Here is a 20,461-nt window from a genome sequence, read left to right as displayed (position 1 = left end):
TTATATCGGTTGATGTATTGTATTTTAAGTGACTTATATGAAAAGTTATTTAAAACACACCACGTCAGTCAATATGAAATAGGCATGAAGAGTAGCATTACTCATAGTTTAAAAAAAAAAAAAAAAAAAAACTCATTGAGTGTAATGATTTATAAACTATAGATTTTGGGATTTAGTTTAAAACCAAGATAAAAATTCATGATTTTTATTCTTATAATTCATAGTTTTAATAATAATTAATTATAGGGGTAATTACCTTTTCCCCCCATCAACTACCAGCCATTGTCAACATGCCCCCATGAACTGACACCTCGACCAAAAGAGAGCATCCAACTACCAATTTTACACACTTTGCCCCCTTCCGTCAAGGAATTCTGTTAACTTAGACGGAATATTTCATTTTTGGGCATTAATTTTGGTTTAAAGACCAAAATGCCCTCCAACAGTAATTAATAAAAAAATATTAAAATTAATATGTTTAAAAAAGTTGAGGGCATTTATGTCTTTTTACGAATTAAACTGGCGGAATGGGGCAAAGTGTGTAAAGTTGGTAGTTGGATGCTCTCTTTTGGTCGAGGTGTCAGTTCAAGGGGGCATGTTGACAATGACTAGTAGTTGATAGGGGAAAAAGGTAATTACCCCTTTATTTTGACTGATCGAAGGTTAAAACTCAAAGCCATGCAAAACAATTAAGGGAAATATTGAAGGCCCAGATCAGTTTTGGATAATCGCCCATAGTTAAGGTGTGTTTATACAGCAGCAAAGCAGGGGGCCTGATGGCCTAAATCCAATACATTGTCCGCCCTTTGGATATCCCAACTTGATGCAATTCTGATTGCACTTCCAGTCACCTGGACAAACGCCTATGCAGATTTGGGTTCGATATAGTGCGGCTACTGGCTCTGCCACTAAACCAATAATATTTAGAATACCATTAGCTACGTACATGAGAACAAAATAATTAAATCACTAAAAAGTAGCATATATACTAATATTTGATACAGTGAGGAAAGATTAATTACTCGTGTGTAAAGAGTATATATAGCTTTATTCTTTTTAATAAAAGAATATTTGAAAAAAAAAATGACGGATTCAAACGGCCGCAAGAAAGGGGTGTGTTTTAAAACACATAAATTTTTTAAGGCCCAATTGCATTTTAAAATAACTATTAGGAAGAACTTCACTTATAATCTATGATCTTTTATCACTTTTGAAATTAGGGTATCCATCTTTGAAAAATGTCAATTTAAGGTAACCATTTTTAATTTTTTTTCAATTTCAACCATTCGTCATTTTTTATTTTTTTTTCAATTTCAACCATTCGTTAGAATCTTTGGAAATTTTGATAGAATTTAACGAAAAATTCTAACAGAGGGTTGAAATTGAAAAAACTGGAAAGATGGATACCCTAAATTGACAATTTTTAAAGATGGGAAACCCTAATTGCAAAAGCGATGAAAGATTAGGAGTTATAAGTTAAGTTCCCAATAACAATTTTTTTTCAAACAACACGTTTTGAAACTATTAAACCAAACCTACACTAACGAACTGGGACACAATTCTCCTATCTAGTATGAGATAGATGAGGCATTTTACCTGAAGCCAAAAGCAAAGCAATACAAAGAATCCCCATGAAGCAGCGTCCATTGACAGGTAAAACGTAACGGGAAGACATTATGTAAAGGTATGATGCTTACGAACACTTTCTTTGTGATAGGATGGGATGGGGATGAAGCCGAAAGCAAGTCTAATTATATATTATCTCCAAATCTCTATCTAATTGAGTGATTAATATGATTTAAAACACCTGCCATAAAAGATGAGATTGAATTCTTAATGTTTTTCATACTATTATCTGTCATTCATAAATTTGCTTGTTTTTGCACTCAATACATACCTAAAAAAGACTGATTTGAATCAAGGAATTGATGGCCATTTAATTTCTGAGTCATGTGGATAAAATTTTAAATTAGGGGTAATTACCTTTTCCCTCCATCAACTACCAGTCATTGTCAACATGCCCCCATGAACTGACACCTCGACCAAAAGAGAGCATCCAACTACCATCGTTACCCACTTTGCTCCCATCCGTCAATCTAATTCACACAAAGACCAAAATGCCCTCTACAGTAATTAATAAAAAATATTAAAATTAATATTTTTTTAAAAAAAAACTGAAAAAGGGCACCACCCTTAGGTTAATTTTTTTTTTTTGTTTTTTTTTTTTAAACAAAAAAAATATATTAATTTTAATTTTTTTTTATTAATTACTGTAGAGGGCATTTTGGTCTTTAAACAAAAATTAACGCCAAAAAATGGAATATTCCATCCAAGTTAACGGAATCTTCTGACGGATGGGGGCAAAGTGGGTAACGATGGTAGTTGGATGCTCTCTTTTGGTCAAGGTGTCAGTTTATGGGGGCATGTTGACAATGACTGGTAGTTGATGGGGGGAAAAGGTAATTACCCCCAAAATAAATTACTGGAATCTTTAATTATGAACTAGTGTTGCACCACTTGAATACTTGCTTTTAATTTCCAGTAATATGCAAATTAATTAATAAGGATATTACCAAAATCCTGATTGATAGAAGTCAATGACCAGCTTTAGCAACTGCTTTTTCGAATAAGGGCAGAGAATACTATATCAACCAAACAGGAAAACAAGGAAAATATAATATATTTTTCATATATTCTAACATGTCTTTAGAACATATATATGAAGAATGCATGTGAGAATCATGTTGGGATATCCAAAGGGGGGAGTTTGTATTGGATTTAGCCCCTCAGGCCCCCTGCTTTGCTGCTGTACTAACACATGACCTTAACTATGGGCGATTATCCAAAAACTGATCTGGGCCTTCAATATTTCCCTTAATTGTTTTGCATGGCTTTGAGTTTTAACCTTCCATCAGTCAAAATAAATTATTGGAATCTTTAATTATGAACTAGTGTTGCACTACTTGAATACTTGCTTTTAATTTCCAGTAATATACAAATTAATTAATAAGGATATTACCAAAATCCTGATTGAAAGAAATCAATGACCTGCTTTAGCAACTGCTTTTTCCAATAAGGGCAGAGAATACTACATCAACCAAATAGGAAAACAAGGAAAATATAAATATATTTTCCATATATTCTAACATGTCTTTAGAACATATATATGAAGAATGCATGTGAGAATCATGATCTCAATTTAATTAATAGACTGAAACAAAAGAATTTTCTCAAACCTAATTTAGGCTCTGTCTGTCTCATCAGTTAGTTTTCCCTATTTTTCACTGTTTGCAAATTAATGAGGATATTACAAAAATCCTTATTTAAACAAGTCAATCACGACCAATAGCTTGCAGCTCTAGTAACCGTTTTCAGGCAAAGTTTTTCTCCAAGTAGAATTTGAAGAAATTTCTCCATATAAATTGACATTTGTCTTTAGAGCATATGAAAAATGCATGCGAGACTCACGTGTTTTAAGGACAAATATCAATTTAATAGACTGACTTAGAATTTAATTTTTTTTTTTAAAAAAAAAAAAAAAAATTGCTTGTGATATGTTGGTCATTTAGTTCAAGCTAAAAAGAAAAGGTGAATATAATTAAGTACATCAATTTATACGTTTCCATAAATCCATCAGAAAACAATTCAATTAAAAAAAAAAATCCTAAATCATATTAAGTCCTCTAACATTATTTGGAAAGGATAAAATGAATTTATTTAATTGGAAAAAGTAAGATTTTAGGGGTAATTACCTTTTTCCCCCATGAACTACAAAAAAATGCGCAATGCCCCCATGAACTACCAACTCGACCAAAATAGAGCATTCAACTACCAAAGACAACCATTTTCCCCCATTCCGTCAGTCAAAGGGGTTAAAACAAACGGTCAACGGGTCATGTGCCGTTTTATATGGGGGCATGTTGGAAGATGATGATAGTTCATTGGGGGAAAAGAGGAAGATGGTGGTAGTTCATAGGGGGAAAAGAGGAAGAAAATGAGGATAAAACGGCGTGTAACTGACGGAATGAGGGAAAATGGTTATCTTTGGTAGTTGAATGCTCTATTTTGGTCGAGTTGGTAGTTCATGGGGGCATCGCGCATTTTTTGGTAGTTCATGGGGGGAAAAGGTAATTACCCCAAGATTTTAAATGGCCAAAATCTTTAACTGGAATGTAAACCTTCACTATGTTGATAATTTGGCTTAAATTCCAAGCCTATTAAACAAGTCCACATTCAATAGTTTCTCTCCGTGCCAGCCTTAGAGAGAGCAACGCTTGGGAGGTTTGTTTCCTTGGGGGGAGGTTTCCATGCCTCCCTCCCCCAATGGTGTTTCCTCCCTCACCTTTTTAGGGTGGGGGATGATTTTTTCTCAGCCTTTGCTATTGCTAGTGGAGTTTTTTGTGTCTCCAAGCCATTAAGACTTTGGAGTTTTTTTTTTTTACCCGGATTAGATTCGGTAGTGGTTGATGTTTCCCGGCAGAAGACTTCACAGGATTTGGGTTGCGGAGTGACATTCTGGTGTGTTTTCCAGCGGAGTTTCTGACATGGTTTTTCTTTGCTTGGTTTTCTTTCTATGGAGTCAGATTTGCTCACTTCGGCCGGTTTTCCCAAGACACACGCCTCTCCACCGTGGTTGCCAGTTTCTTCCGGTCCAGCAGCCTAGCCACGGCTGTGCCGGTTCTTCACGCTAGGCACTTGGCCTACTCGCGCCAGGGGAGTCTCTCCCTGGACCGGCGTGTGTGGGTCACAGCTTGTCTTTCAGGGGTGCGATTGGGGGGTTTTCGGTGGTTCCGAGGTCCTCTGGCGAGTTTCTGTTGCAGAGGAAGTCTTCAGAGGCGGCGCATGGTCTGCACGCTCCGTCGCCGATGACGGCGCCACTCAACCCTGGTCTCGATGTTGGCTTCTGTTTTAGGATGTTTATGTTTTTTTTTTTTATCTAGTGTGTTCACAGTTTGCCTCTGTGATGCTTAAATGTTATTAGAATATTTGTTGGCTTAGGTGTTAGATCTGCCATCTTTTATTTATTGAGTGTGCTTTATTCTAAAGAGTGGCTTATTGTTTGTCAAGTAATGATTATGTATTGTTTAGGTTGCTGTACAAGTCAAATGTATCTGGCTTAGGGAATGGGGGTCTTGAACCTCTTGTTATTGTCCTTGTCCTGGGGTTTTTCGATTCAATGAAGAAGGTCTACTCTGTTCAAAAAAAAAAGTCCACATTCAATAATAATAATAAAAAATCATAAATCATATTAAGTCCTCTAACATTAATTGGAAAGGATACAATGAATTTATTGAATTGGAAAATAATTAGATGATTTTAAACGGCCAAAATCTTGAATTTGAAAGTAAACCTTCACTATGTGGATAGTAAATATTTATTATTAGGGGTAATTACATTTTCCCCCCATTAACTGCCAGCCATTGTTAACATGCCCCCATGAACTGACACCTCGACCAAAAGAGAGCATCCAACTATCATCGTTACCCACTTTGCCCCCATCCGTCAATCTAATTCACACAAAGACCAAAATGCCCTTTACAGTAATTAATAAAAAAAATATTAAAATTAATATTTTTTTTAAAAAAAAAAAATTGAAAAAGGGCGCCACCCTTAGATTAATTTTTGTTTTTGTTTTTTTTAAAACAAAAAAATATATTAATTTTAAATTTTTTTATTAATTACTGTAGAGGGCATTTTGGTCTTTAAACAAAAATTAACGCCAAAAAATAAAATATTCCATCTAAGTTAACGGAATCTTCTGACGGATGGGGGCAAAGTGGGTAACGATGGTAGTTGGATGCTCTCTTTTGGTCGAGGTGTCAGTTCATGAGGGCATGTTGACAATGGCTGGTAGTTGATGGGGGAAAAGGTAATTACCCCTTAATTATATGACATTAAATGATTTTTTAATAAAAAAATATTACTTATGAGGGGTCAATGTATAAAAAAAGCTAAGCGTAAAAATAATAATAATAAAAAGCTGGAGGGAAAAGGTGCAGAGCAGTTATGCCTATCCCTGTCATTAAATGTAAAGTTACTGAAAAAATAAAAATTAAAAAAAAAAAAGAAGAAAAAAAAGTAAAAGTTACTCCAAATACAATCAAATGAAGAAAAAAGGAGCATCTTTTCAAAAAATAATTAAAAAAAAAAATGAAGAAAGGGAGCATCAAAGCCGGCTTGGTTTTGATGAATAAACGATGTCCTTTTTTGTCTTTTGCTTTTGTTGTTTTAAGTCAAAGCCATATTAACAAACAAAACAAAAATCAATTACCTTCTTTTTATAACGTTAAAACATTTTTGTTTCAAACGAAAATAAAAAATACCCTTGGAAAACAAACCTACCCACCCACTAAAGAGAAAAAAGAAAAAAGAAAAAAGAAAAAAGAAAAAAGAAAAGACCTACACCTATAAGAGATTTTGGTTTGATATGCTTTTCAGTATATATATATATATATATATTGGCTATAATGGGATATAAATGTGAAAATAGTTTTGAGTGTTTTGCTAGTATTTTATATGTTGAGTTATTTATTAATGCTCTTGTTTTAGCGTAGTCCTAAAAAGCATCAGCAAACAAGTCTGAATCAATTTTTTTTAGGAAAATTTTACTTAATCCATGAACTTTAATCGCTTTCGCAATCTTCTTCAAAAGTTAAAAAACTTTCAATTTAATTTATCAAACTTAAAAAATAATTTGCATCTCACCCATCCGCATAAAGTTCTAACGGAAGGGTGATAAATTTTCAAAATAACCTTATTAAAAAAAAAGATAAGAAAAGTATGATGGGTCACGAGACCCACCTTATTTAGAACATTTTTAGTAGTTTCATTAAAATAGATGTTTGGCTATCTTGGTAAGCAAATTTGGTGAAATTGTCCAAAATAACCCCCTAGCAGCCTCACCAAATTGGTGAAAGAAATTTAGTAAGTGAATACTGAATAGTACTCACCAACAATAGTGAGCATTGTTTACTCACCAAATCAATAAAATACTACTAGAATTTTCATGCTTCACACACAACCTCCATTTTGAAAAAATATTATTTAAATGGAATAGTGATAGTTGATTGCTAAAATTGTGAGGCTGCCGGAGGTGCTTTAAAAAAGTAGATAGTTAAAATAGAAAAAAAAGTGATTTTTGGCTATTTTGACTAGTAAAATTTAATGAGACTAATACAAAGAATGCTCTGACATGTGGGTCACCGGACATAGTTTTTGTTTTTTTTAAAGTAAGGATAACCTCTATACTAAGATATACCATAAGACCAATAAGTTGATTTTTTGTAATTTTATAAAATTTACATAGGCATAAAGATCATTTTTACTTTATGATTGCTTGATTTAACCTCAAACACTAGATTGCAAAAAATTAAAGTTCGATACATTAAATTGAAAGTTTTTTTAACTTTAAAAAGGAGATTGCAAAAGTAACGAGAGTTGGAGAGATGAAATGAAATTTCATTTTTTTTTTTCTTCTAAATAGGAAAATAAAAGTAATGAAAAGAGAGAAACAATTATTTCAAAGAAAGAAAAAAAGAAGAGAGAGAAACAAAAAACATCAACCAAAAAAAGCAAAAAAAGAGAAGAAAGAGCATGGAAAGTTCCACTCCTATCACAAAAGGGATGTGTTATTCTTACACCAAGATACATCAAATGTGTGATCCATGTATATGGAACTCACATATATGGGTTTCATACCTTATGTGTCTTGGTGTAGAATTGAAGTAGGGTAATATGATGTAGAAAAATTATTTTCTTATCACAAATTTCAATTTTTCTAAAGAGGAAAATAAAGGGCACTCAATTGGAAGATTAATGAAAATAGAAAAAAACAACCAAAATAAAGGAAAAAACACAGGAAGAAACAGCATGAGAAGCAGACGAAGCACATGCACGTCACAGATTTCAATTTTTCCAAAGAGGGAAATGGGAGATACTCCGGTCAAATCCGGACACCCCATTGCCATTCAAAAATGTGAATACAATTTGATTATTCTAATCTACGGCAGTCCTTCTAGAAGAACATCTCTCTGTCTGTGAACTTTCAGAATTTTTTTTTCATGCACATACATACGGAATTTTCAATCTCATTTATTATGAGTGTTTATGCGTTTGCTGTCGCCACCCATTACGACTTCTTCCTTCCCCACCTCTTTGCAGTCGCCGCCCTCGGTCCCTCTCTCTCTCTCTCTCCTACAGCGTCTTTGACTTTTTACAATTTCTTCTTCTTGGTGCCTCAAAAACACGCATCTTCGACCATTTCTATGGCACAAGAAAAGCGCCTTAAAAGACCCTCTTCTCTCTTCTCCCACATGACTCTCTCTCTCTCTCTCTCTCTCTCTCTCTCTGTCGAACGTGCCCTGGAATGGAAGAAGCAAGTTCTGACACCCTCTGTTTAGCACATAGCAAAGGTCCTCTCTCACTCTGAAATTCCTGTTTGTACAATTTGTATGTCACTTCTCAAGCTGAATAATTTACTGGGTTCTTTTTTTCTCTATTCATTTTTCATACGTACAGAGCTGTTGTAGTTCTGGGTTTCGCTTGTTTTGTTCAATTTCTGTTGCTGTTGTTGTAAATTTTGTAGCATTTGGTTGAAATCACCATCTGGGTAATTCATGAATTTGTTGATTGTTGACTCTGTGCAGCTCAAGAGGTCTCTGATAATCAGATCATGGCCTCTGAGCGTCCCCTTTTGATCCCATCTCCTAGAACTCCTAATACCCAAGACCTGTTGACTCTACCCGTCCTTTTAGATCTAACAAAGCCCAATTCTGGCCGCCCTGGGTCGTTTCCCGTGATGGAATCGAAAAACCCATCTGAGAATTCTTTTAGCGTAGAACCAAAATTGAGTTCCTCCTCCCAACGAAGTGTCTTTTCCAATCAATCCAAGACGTCCGCCGGGAATTCTGTTAGGGAAGGGGGTTTTGGTGATTCGGGATCGAAGCCGGTGCGATATGGGTCAGGGCGGGCTGATTCCGAAGCGCTTGCTATGTCGCAGAAGGAAATCAATGATGAGGATGCGAGATTGATTTATATAAATGATCCTGGGAAGACAAATGAGAGGTTTGAGTTTGCTGGGAATTCGATAAACACTGGAAAGTATTCGATTATTACATTTTTGCCAAGAAATCTGTTCGAACAATTTCATAGAGTTGCATACATATATTTCCTCGCAATTGTTGTGCTTAATCAGCTCCCCCAGCTGGCTGTTTTTGGCCGGGGAGTTTCAATTTTGCCGTTAGCCTTTGTGCTTTTAGTCACGGCGGTTAAGGATGCATACGAGGACTCTAGGCGGCACCGGTCAGACCGGATTGAGAATAACCGGTTGGCATCAGTTTTGGTTAATGGTCAGTTCCAACCTAAAAAAAGTAAGGATATCAGAGTTGGTGAAATCATCAGAATTCAGGCGGAAGAAACTATTCCTTGTGACATGGTGCTTCTCTCCACGAGTGACCCGACCGGGGTTGCATATGTACAGACTATTAATTTGGATGGAGAGTCAAATTTGAAGACTCGGTACGCAAAGCAAGAGACCCTCTTGAAGATGCCTGATAAGGAAAGAGTTGGTGGGTTGATCAAGTGTGAGAAACCAAATAGGAATATTTATGGGTTTCACGCCAACATGGAAATTGATGGGAAAAAGCTGTCTCTTGGACCCTCCAATATTCTTCTTCGAGGCTGTCAGATCAAGAACACTGAATGGGCCCTTGGGGTTGCAGTGTATGCTGGTCGTGACACCAAAGCTATGCTCAACAGCTCAGGAGCTCCATCGAAGAGGAGTCGGCTTGAGACCCATATGAACTTTGAGATCATCATCCTCTCTGTGTTTCTTGTTACATTGTGTACGGTTGTCTCCATCTGCGCCGTTGTTTGGTTGTTGGGCCACGGGGAAGAGTTGGATTACTTACCTTATTTCAGAAAAGCCGACTTCTCGGGCAGGGATGATGGAGACTATAACTATTATGGTTGGGGATTGGAGACTGTGTTCACATTCCTCATGTCAGTTATTGTTTTCCAGATCATGATACCCATTTCTCTATACATTTCCATGGAGCTTGTCCGGGTTGGTCAGGCTTACTTCATGATCCGAGATTCCGAAATGTATGATGAGGCATCAAATTCAAGATTTCAGTGCAGGGCGTTGAATATAAATGAAGATTTAGGACAAGTAAAGTATGTATTCTCTGATAAAACTGGTACACTTACAGAGAACAAGATGGAATTTCAATGTGCAAGCATATGGGGAATAGATTATAGTGGTGGGAATTCACAAATTGAGCAAGACGAATACTCTGTTAAAGGTAATACCGCTATTCTTTTTTTTTTTTTTGTAAATTAATCTATAGCATTTGTGATTTCCTTTTCACATTGCATAACATATTCATCTAATGTTTGCCTTGCTTGGTATCAGTGGAGGGAAAAGTTTTAAGGCCAAAGATGAAGGTGAAGACTGACCCGGGACTTTTACAAATATCAGAAAGTAAAACTGACACAAAGGAAGGCAAACATGTCCATGATTTCTTCCTTGCATTAGCTGCTTGCAATACAATTGTGCCTCTTGTTGTAGACACACCTGACCCTACTGTGAAGAGGATAGATTACCAAGGCGAGTCGCCAGATGAACAAGCATTGGTATATGCCGCTGCCGCCTATGGTTTTATGCTCATAGAACGAACCTCTGGCTATATAGTTATTGATATTCAAGGACGAAGGCAAAGGTAATTAGATTTGCTGTTGTTAATTTATTCCCCTCCTCCACAACACCATTTCTTCCCAAAACTATTACGATGACCACCACCATTGTTAGAACAGCTTTGAAAGAGTGGCTGCAATTATTTTGGTTGCTTTTGTGTTAGTATTATGAGAAATTTGGTTTGATATATTAGTGGGTTTCATAATTGTTAAAAATCCCCTCTTTTTTTCCGCTAAAAGAGAAGATTGACATTCAATTTTTTTTTTCCTTTTAAATCTATCATAATAGCAAGATAATCATGAAAATGAGAGAGAAGAGAGTGGCATGTGGTGGTTGGAATCATTTATGAAGCTAATTGATATATATATATATATATATATATATATATATATATATATTTTAAGTAGCATTGTTGACAAAATATTTATGGTAAATATGACTGGTGACAGTAAACTCTGGGGTGATAATGGTTGCAGTGGTTTAAGTAGGCATACTTGATTACTCTTTCTAGTTATTATATTGTCATATTCATAGGTAGCTTCTTTCAGGAGGTATGACCTTATTATCCCTTCTTTTTGATGAATTTTCTCATCATGGGCAGTGCAGGTTTAATGTTTTGGGTTTGCATGAATTTGATAGTGACCGGAAGAGGATGTCAGTTATATTGGGGTGCCCTGACAACAGTGTGAAAGTTTTTGTAAAAGGTGCTGACACAACAATGTTTAGCGTGATAGATAAATCTTTGAACAAGAATGTAATACGTGCAACTGAAGCCCATCTTCACGCTTACTCCTCACTGGGTCTGAGAACGCTTGTTGTTGGGATGCGGGAACTGAGTGCTTCAGAATTTGAGCAGTGGCACTCTTCCTTTGAGGCGGCAAGCACTGCTTTAATTGGTAGAGCTGCTTTGCTTCGAAAGGTTGCTGGCGGTGTTGAAAACAATCTGAGCCTGCTGGGTGCCTCTGGTATTGAGGATAAACTGCAAGAGGGGGTGCCAGAAGCCATAGAATGTCTGAGAACAGCAGGGATTAAAGTATGGGTTTTGACTGGGGACAAGCAAGAAACTGCCATATCAATTGCCTACTCCTCCAAGCTCCTGACAAGGAGGATGACCCAGATAATAATTAATAGCAATTCTAAGGAGTCATGTAGAAGGGGTTTAGAAGAGGCCATTGTCATGTCTAAGAAGCTCATGACTGTTGCTGGGGTTACAGACAATGCTGGAGGAAGTTCTGAAGCTCGTTCAACTGCACTGGCCTTAATTATTGATGGTACCAGCCTTGTTTATATTCTTGACAGTGAACTTGAAGAACAGGTCAGTGCTTGTAAATGCTGTGTTATTTATTTATTTTTCTAGTCCTTGGTGATGTCTTGTATGCTGATGTAGCTCACTCATCTTGAGTGCAGCTCTTCCAATTGGCCAGTGAATGTTCCGTGGTGCTATGTTGTCGGGTGGCTCCATTGCAAAAGGCTGGAATTGTTGCCCTTGTGAAGAACAGGACTGCTGACATGACACTTGCCATAGGGGATGGTATGTTATCCTATGCTCCCAAAAAAATCAAAAGATATAGAAAATAAAATGCATCTTTTCCTGCTTACATTTTGATGTTTATTGTTGACATTTGACTTGGATCGCTAATAGGTGCAAATGATGTTTCAATGATCCAAATGGCTGATGTCGGAGTTGGAATTAGTGGCCAAGAAGGTCGACAAGCTGTAATGGCATCAGATTTTTCGATGGGGCAGTTTAGATTCTTAGTCCCCCTTTTATTGGTCCATGGGCATTGGAATTACCAGCGGATGGGCTACATGATATTGTATAATTTTTACAGGAACGCAGTGATGGTTTTTGTTTTATTTTGGTGAGTAGTATTTTGGCAGTTATATATGCTTTGATTCTTTCTTCATATATAATGATCATGTTTTCCTGAATATGCCATCTAATTGAGGTGGCTAAATCTGTTGGAGATTTCTGTGCAGACCTCAATTAAAGTCTTTGCCTGAGCCTGAACTATGTTTCAGCTTTCTCTCGGTCTCCCTCTTCGGCCTGAAGGGGAAGAGAGAGAAATTGTTTTTCATGGTTGTGTTTCAAATTACCTACTAGGTTTTTTATTGTATATTCCTCTTCAGAATAAAAGCCTATCATTCAAAATATAGGTGGATATGTGGGTGAAATGACACTTTTGAACTAGATTTTATAGAGGTGAAGATAATTGGATTTTGATCCTTCTTTGTGGTTAAACCTAGATTTGTATGTCACATTATCATATGCTTTTATAATTCACATTTGAATTACTATTTAGTCAAGTGGATGGAATAGAACTTGTAGATAAAGAATATGATTCAAAAAATATTTAAAAAAAAATAAAAAATTACAGTTTAACCTAATTATGTCCATAATGGCCTACTTACTATTTCCATAATGGGCCTGCTTACTATTTCCGTTGGTAACATTTTCATGTGCTGTGCAGGTATGTGCTCTTTACTTGTTTCACCCTGACAACTGCAATCAATGAATGGAGCAGTACGTTGTATTCGATAATCTATACTTCTTTGCCTACAATTGTTGTTGGAATTCTTGACAAGGACTTAAGTAGGAGGTCTCTTCTAAAGTATCCTCAGCTTTATGGGACTGGGCACAGGCAAGAGAGCTACAACACGAAGTTGTTTTGGATAACAATGCTTGACACTTTGTGGCAAAGTGTAGCTATCTTCTTTATCCCTCTCTTTGCATATTGGCACAGTACCATTGATATATCAAGTATAGGAGATCTTTGGATACTTGCAGTGGTTATTTTGGTTAATATACACTTGGCCATGGACGTCATGAGGTGGACTTGGCTTACTCATGCAGCCATTTGGGGATCTATAATTGCAACTTTCATTTGTGTTATCGTCCTTGATGCTATACCCGATTTAATTGGTTACTGGTGAGCTCTCTTATCTTATCTTATATGTTACATTAGTTCTTTCTTTCTGCAAGTAGATAATTAAACTCAAGACTCCTTTTAATGAAACTATGAAACACAGTTGCAAGCAATTACCTGGAAAAAGCAATGTTTCTTTGCATGTGTCTGCATTTCAACCATGATTGTTACATTGTTTTTGTCCTTCCCAATAGCTGTGTTGTTCTGATAAGCCTGCATCATTATTTACTCTTTTCTTTATTTAGTTAGGTTGTCAATTAGTAAAGCAAAAGAAAGAAAGGTTCTGGTTAACAAAATTGATAGAGCTACACATTATCATGATAGCAATGGCTGAATTCACAGCATAGTGATTCACAACTCGTAAAGCAATTCATTCTGAACTAAAGCTTCACACAAGAAAGCGTCAATCCCAAGCACTTGGGGTTGGCTACACCCCATTTGGCTTTATGTTGAATAATCCATTCCGAAGATATATGCTCTTCATATATGAGTGACTCCCAAATTCCCGGGAGCTCACTGTCACAAATCCCCCATCCACTACTTCCAGGAGACAAAATCAGAAACCTTAATGGTGGTTCTGCAAAGTTGCATAGGTAAATAGAAATTTTTGGAGTGATTTTTAATCGAGCAGAACCCAACTGCATAGAGTAAATGGAAAATAGCACTTGCAGTTAGTTAAACAGCTTCGTGTGTTAGTCACCTGCCAAAGTCAGGATGCTGATTCTGCAAAGTTCCTCAATTTTTCTGACAGCCTTGATTGATTCAAGTTCTTTTTATAACTTTTCATGTCTCAAACACCCTTTGGCCGTTCCCCTTAGAATACATTCGCAATTATGGCAACAACTTGAAGAACCTTAGACTACCCTCAGGAAAAACAAAAACCCCAGACTACCTAACTTATCCCCCTCCCTCCTCTCCTTTGTTATATACCGAATGGCATCTTCTGACATAAAAAAGCTGGCAGTCATAAGCATGTAATTAATCATGTCGTCTTGCATCACGCTTCTAGTGCTTCCATTCTTAGCCTGTTTCTAGTTTCTATGAAGCCAGTACTCTTGGAAATTCACTATGCTTTGAGATTTAATGAGCTGTGATCAACAGCTTTCTACTGGTAGGACATCAATTCTGTGTTTCTGGCCAAAGAGAAATAAGAAATCATGACTGGTCATGGCCCAAAGTGGGCACCATTTAGATGATCTCTAGAGCCAATTAGAAGAAACATCTTTAACCCCCAAGGGGTAGCTCAATTGGCTGGGGACTACGCCTCATGTAGCGAATGTTACTAGTGCAAATCTCCCTTTTCCAGCTCCCTTAGGGTCAATTACTTATCTTAAAAAAAAAAAAGAAGATGAAATGTCTTCATGCATGAATGTAGAATGAACAAATATATTAAAACTGTGATATTGCCTTTTCAATAGAGACTAATGTGCAACTCCAATATTTGCAGGGCATTCTTTAGTGTGGCAAAGACTGGAACCTTTTGGTTATGCTTGCTTGCAATTGTGATTGCAGGCATAATACCTCGTTTTGTTGTAAAATTTATTTATCAATACTATAGCCCTTCCGATGTTCAGATTGCAAGGGAAGTTGAAAAGTTTGGGGATCCAAGGGAGCTTGGAACTGTACAAATAGAAATGAATCCTATCCTGGATCCTCAAAGGAGATGACAAGGTGATATTGTCCCTTTTCTTTTGTAAAGTATCCCTATTCTTTAGGCTGCTTCAGAGTTACTCTCTTGCGTGCCAGATTTTTATTATTTGCTATCCTAAGGATAGAGTTCTTTTTCTTTTTTCTTTTTTCCCCCTATTAGTGTATTTTTATTTTGTTGTAATCACCAAGTTATGCAGTGTAAATTAGCATTGTCTACTACAGAGAAATTAGACACTTTTGTTACATGAAATTTACCATATTAGAGTTTGGTGCCATCTTCTCCTTGTCTTTCCTTGATGAGTGGGGTTAATTTTATTTTCGGGAAAACTTAACCGGAGATGTTTAGGCACTTTTGCAAGCGTATCTTCAATGTTTAAAAAGTTGCAATGTCATATCGTCATGCTCAAAATTTTTGCAATGTCACTCCTACTGTTAGGATTTAGAATTAAATCAAACGGTATATAGGTGAAATGATCCTTATACCCCTATAAACCTTATAAAATATACAAAATTACTCTTAATTAAACAAAAAAAATATTGACCCCATTACCCAAGCCATGGCCATGGGTCGGCCATCATTTTATTCGGGTATTTTGGCGTTCTCAGTTAGGAATTTTAAACATGGTAACTCGACATTGTAACTTTTTAAACATTGGTGATACAATTGCAAAAGTACCTAAACATCAACAGGATAAGTGAAGTTTTTCTTTTCTTTTGTTTTTGGTTTGAGTCGGTGTGAGTTTTTTTATTTATTTTTTATTATTCGAAAAAGGCAAGTGGGGAAGGCTAACTGTAGCTATTATACCTAGACATGACCATAATAGTACATACCCGCTTGGATCCACACAGGAGAGACTTAGACGGTGGAACTAAAAGCGTTCTCTTAAGTTCGATTAAACTATAGTCTGACCCAGTCCCATTAAGGCATTAGTCGGACCTAAGACGGCTAATACTAGTAGGATTGAAGATTTTCATTTCGACAGTTGAACTCTCACTCTCACTCTAATACATGCCTAACCACTTTGAATATTTTTTTGAGATCACCACTACCTAGTCGATGTGAGTTGGGTTCCCTTAAGTGGGGCCTTAAAAAGTGTAAACATCTCATATCATTGTTACCCAAGTCCATTGAGAGAAATTTTGGGATTTTTTATGCTTTCTTTTTGAGATGAACTTCCACATGTATCTTTTATACTTTTTACACCATAATTATGATGCTCCCTCCCGCTCAAAAAGTTTGAAATATTTGTTGAGTAGGTGTCATCAAAGTGCTCTCCAGAATCATCTCCATATATCCATGCTATGGGATTGACAACAACATAATTGAGATTCATGCAATACCCTAAGTATTGCATGAAGTTCAATAGTTGAAATTTGGGCGGTTAATTATTAAATGAACGGTTCAAATTTTACCACGTCATCAAATGGATTAAAAATTCAAACATTATCTCTTTTTCTCTCTCTACCTTTATTTTTATATTCACAATGAAGGTAATTGGAAAAAGAGAGTTTCGGTTTCTAATCCATTAGATGATGACTTGACAGATTTTAAGTTGTTCGGTCCAAACGGTATATAAGTGAAATGACCCTTATATCCATGTAAACCTTATAAATATACAAAATTACCCTTAATTAAAAAAAATATATATATTGAACCCACTACCCAAGCCATGGTCGTGGGTTAACCACCATTTTATTTGGAAATTTTGGCGTCCTTTGTTAGGATTTTTAAACATGATGACTCGACATTGCAACTTTTTTAACATTGAGGATACAGTTGCAAAAGTACCTAAACATCAACGGGGTAAGTGAGGTTTTTCTTTTATTTTGTTTTTGGTTTGAGTCGGTTTGATTTTTTTTTCTTCAAAAAAGGCAGGCAGAGGAAACCAACTATAGCTATTTTACCTAGGTGTGACTAATGACTATAATAGCACTTGTCTGCTAGGATTCGCACAGGAGAGGCCTAGACAGTGAGAACCACAAACGCTCCCTCAAGTCCGACTAAACTCTAACTTGACCCAATCCCATTAAGACATTAGTCAGGCCTAAGATGACTAATACTGATAGAATTGAAGATTCTCATTTCGAGAGTTGAACTCTCACTCTAATACATGCCTAACCACTTTAAAGAATTTCTTGAGATCATTTAACCACCACGTGGTTGATGTGAGTTGGGTTCCCTTAAGTTAATCTTAAAAAGTGTAAACATCTCATATTATTGTTACCCAAGTCCATTGAGAGAGAAATTTTGGATTTTTTATGCTTTATTTCTAAGATGAACTTCCACATGTATCTTTTATGCTTTTTATACCATAATTATGATGCTCCCTCAGTCCCTCCCACTCAAAAAGTTTGCAATATTTGTTGGGCAGGTGTCATCATAGCGCTACCCACAACAATCTCCATATATCCATGCTATGGGATTGAAAACAACATGATTGAGATATGTGCAAATGCAATACTTAGGATATTGCATGAAGTTTGTTGGGAAAATTATTATTCCCGAGCATAAGTGGGCTTGTGACCGAGCCAAAACTTGGTTAGATAGACCAACTTGAAGTGATTTGGTCGAACGTCTAAATGTCAATATGGACCGCACAATTAAATGAACGTCCTGACCACCTGCTCGGGAGCATATACCCGCTCAGGAAACTTCACCTCGGGATTACCTTACAAAGACATGAGAGGGATACGTGGAAAATCCTGCCCCAAGGGCTTTGCCGAGGTTCAAAGGACCAAAGTATACCTAATTTGACACATCATAGATTCGTAAGGAAATAAATCCACTTTATTTAATGCCCCCAGATGTGCGGGGTCAAATCAGACTGTTAGTCTGATGTGGAAATCCTGGGATCCCTGTCCATGCCCATTTCGGGATGGATTCGGAGTCCCAGAAAATATGGGACTCTCAAACCATTCAACTACTCTGGTATGCTTATAAATAATCTAGGTATTTGAATCTTATGATTTTTCTCATCCCTACACTGAAAAATTCTCCATTGACTTAGGCATCAAAGGGAGGAAAGTCAGCCAACCCCCGGCGTATTCTCATTGTTTTGTAGATAATTGAAGCCTCGGGACACTGAAAGAGCGGACTAGAAGTTGACATGTCACTAGACAGGAAATTGTACCAACAAAGTTTAATAGTTGAAATTTGGTTTGTTAATTTTTAAATGAACGGTTCAAATTTTACCACTTCATCAAAGGGATAAAAATTGAAACATGATCTTTTTTTCTCTATCTACCTTTATTTTTATATCCACCATGAAGGTAATTGGAAAAAGAGAGTTTCAATTCTAATATGTTGGGAAATTATTATTCCCCAAACCCAAATGGGCCCATGGCCAAGTGGGCCTGCAATCAAGCCGAACCCGACCAGACTCTTTCGTTGAAGGGTAACCAATCGGATACACGCGGCAATAATTTGGATGGTCATGACTCGGAAGGTGAACCTGACACTTAAATAGGAATATGCTACTAACTATGGAAATAATTAGAGGCTTGGTACCAGTGGACAGTTGAGTCGGGAATGCCACTAAGGCACTCCAGGTTAGGATCTCAATGAATAGTATCTCCAGCATTTATTAGGATCTCCAGGTTTTACTAACCTGAGTACTTAGGGGGGGTCACATCGGGTAAAAAACTAGGTTAAGCGCCAGAGTTGTGCACCTAATCCTAGCCTTATACATCATATCGAAAGTCTGAATGGCAGGCCTAGTAACTGTTCACATTGTATCGGATTACTGTTCATCCATACCAGGTAGTTAGTGGTCTTAGAAAATAGGAAACCTATCATACGCCAATTAATTAAAAGGGGACTATAAATGGATGGCAAAGCAAGTATCACCTAAAAATTTGGCGTGCTGTCGCGAGCACCCAAAAATAAAAACCTTACTTCTAAAATATATGTAGTAGTGCAAGTAAGGGTCGATCCCACGAAGAGTAATTAGCCGAGTTTTATGCTACGTGAACAAGGATTGGGGGTTTTTTGAGTCTGAAAGTAATAACAAAGAAACAATTTAAAATTTTAATCAAGTAAGGAAACATTGGTCTAAGTCAACTTTCACCATCGGAATTTTACAACTGATCATCGATGCAAAAATATATCAATTCATACTTGAATATTCACCGTTGGAACTATTTTCCTATCTCTCCTTAGTCGTAGTTAATTAGAAGACAAGCGCTCTAATTAACCCTAACTACTAAACAACCCAAGACAAGCGCTATAGGTCTAATCTAGTAGCAGCCTTAAGAATTAGAGAGATCGATGAAGCGAAACAACACAAGCACAAGCGGTTGCATTTAATTTCGTCAAATGTTCTTCTTAAGATTTAATAATCACTGAGAAGCAGCAAATCATTAAATCTTAGTTGCTTCATAGATTGTAGGGATCAAACAATTACGGATTTGATATCCAACCCAGCAATAGATTGCAACGAATAACAAACTAGTAGACTTCCTAGCATTTAATGATCGCCAGCGCGGAAACTCAGTCAAATCATTAAATAAACTAGTTGGCTACTAGTGGGCTCCTAGGATTTAATGATCGCCAGCGCAGAAACTCAGTCAAATCATTAAATCTTAGTCATTAAACGAGACAATCATAAAAATAAGTATAGAAAAACATTTGATACTCAAAGCATAAATCGAACAATGAAAACAAATTAGATCTCACAGTTTTATTGATTCCGAGGCTTCCGTTTCCTTCGACCAATTATGAAAGTTTAGCCACACAGGGCCATGAATAAAACTTAGAGAAGAGGGGAGAAGATGGAAGATAGAAGATGGAAGAAGATGTGTCATGGTTCCCCCCTTTTATACACGTTCAGCCCATATGCTAGAAGCCTAGGAAATCTCCTAAAGAAAGATATTGTAAATACTATCATAAAATAACAATACATAAATCTACTAATTAAGGAAAATATTAAACATAAAATAAAGGCTAGGATAACTAGGAAGGTGATGATTTCAATGGGGACTTTTGTTGCCATATGCTTTATCGATTCTTTCCTTGTTTAAGTCCCCACAAATCAGCCAAGTATGGAGAGAAAATCAATTTGCCTTGTCATGGAAAGAGATGCTCCTTTCATGTTGTCTTCTTCACGTGGTCCCCACAAATCTCTTCTTTATTTTCTTGATCCTCCACGCATCTTTTCTCTCCTTTTCTTCCTTTTGCTTTAACTTTTCATTT

General features: G+C 36.5%; 1 protein-coding gene across 1 annotated transcript; it reads left to right on the top strand.

Moving 5' to 3' along the window:
* Nucleotides 1-8,124: 8,124 nt before the first annotated feature.
* On the top strand, nucleotides 8,125-15,545 carry LOC133878828 (phospholipid-transporting ATPase 1). Its single transcript, XM_062317372.1, has 7 exons — nucleotides 8,125-10,301; nucleotides 10,412-10,718; nucleotides 11,300-12,008; nucleotides 12,101-12,224; nucleotides 12,336-12,555; nucleotides 13,165-13,623; nucleotides 15,068-15,545. Exons 1-7 carry the CDS (start codon nucleotides 8,672-8,674, stop codon nucleotides 15,285-15,287), a joined length of 3,669 nt encoding a protein of 1,222 aa, XP_062173356.1. The 5' UTR covers nucleotides 8,125-8,671; the 3' UTR covers nucleotides 15,288-15,545.
* The last annotated feature ends 4,916 nt before the right edge of the window (nucleotides 15,546-20,461 follow it).

Source organism: Alnus glutinosa, chromosome 10, assembly GCF_958979055.1.
Source record: "Alnus glutinosa chromosome 10, dhAlnGlut1.1, whole genome shotgun sequence".
Taxonomy (NCBI): Eukaryota; Viridiplantae; Streptophyta; class Magnoliopsida; order Fagales; family Betulaceae; genus Alnus; species Alnus glutinosa.
Note: the sequence above shows the minus strand (reverse complement) of the source record. Positions and strands in the feature narration are given on the sequence as shown.

What these genes read in the sequence shown, in the direction of transcription:
- LOC133878828 (XM_062317372.1), top strand. Translation starts at nt 8,672, where the DNA reads ATGGCCTCTGAGCGTCCCCTTTTGATCCCATCTCCTAGAACTCCTAAT. An exon ending in AGACGAATACTCTGTTAAAG is followed by an intron (nt 10,302 to 10,411) that starts GTAATACCGCTA and finishes GCTTGGTATCAG; the next exon opens with TGGAGGGAAAAGTTTTAAGG. An exon ending in ATTCAAGGACGAAGGCAAAG is followed by an intron (nt 10,719 to 11,299) that starts GTAATTAGATTT and finishes TGGGCAGTGCAG; the next exon opens with GTTTAATGTTTTGGGTTTGC.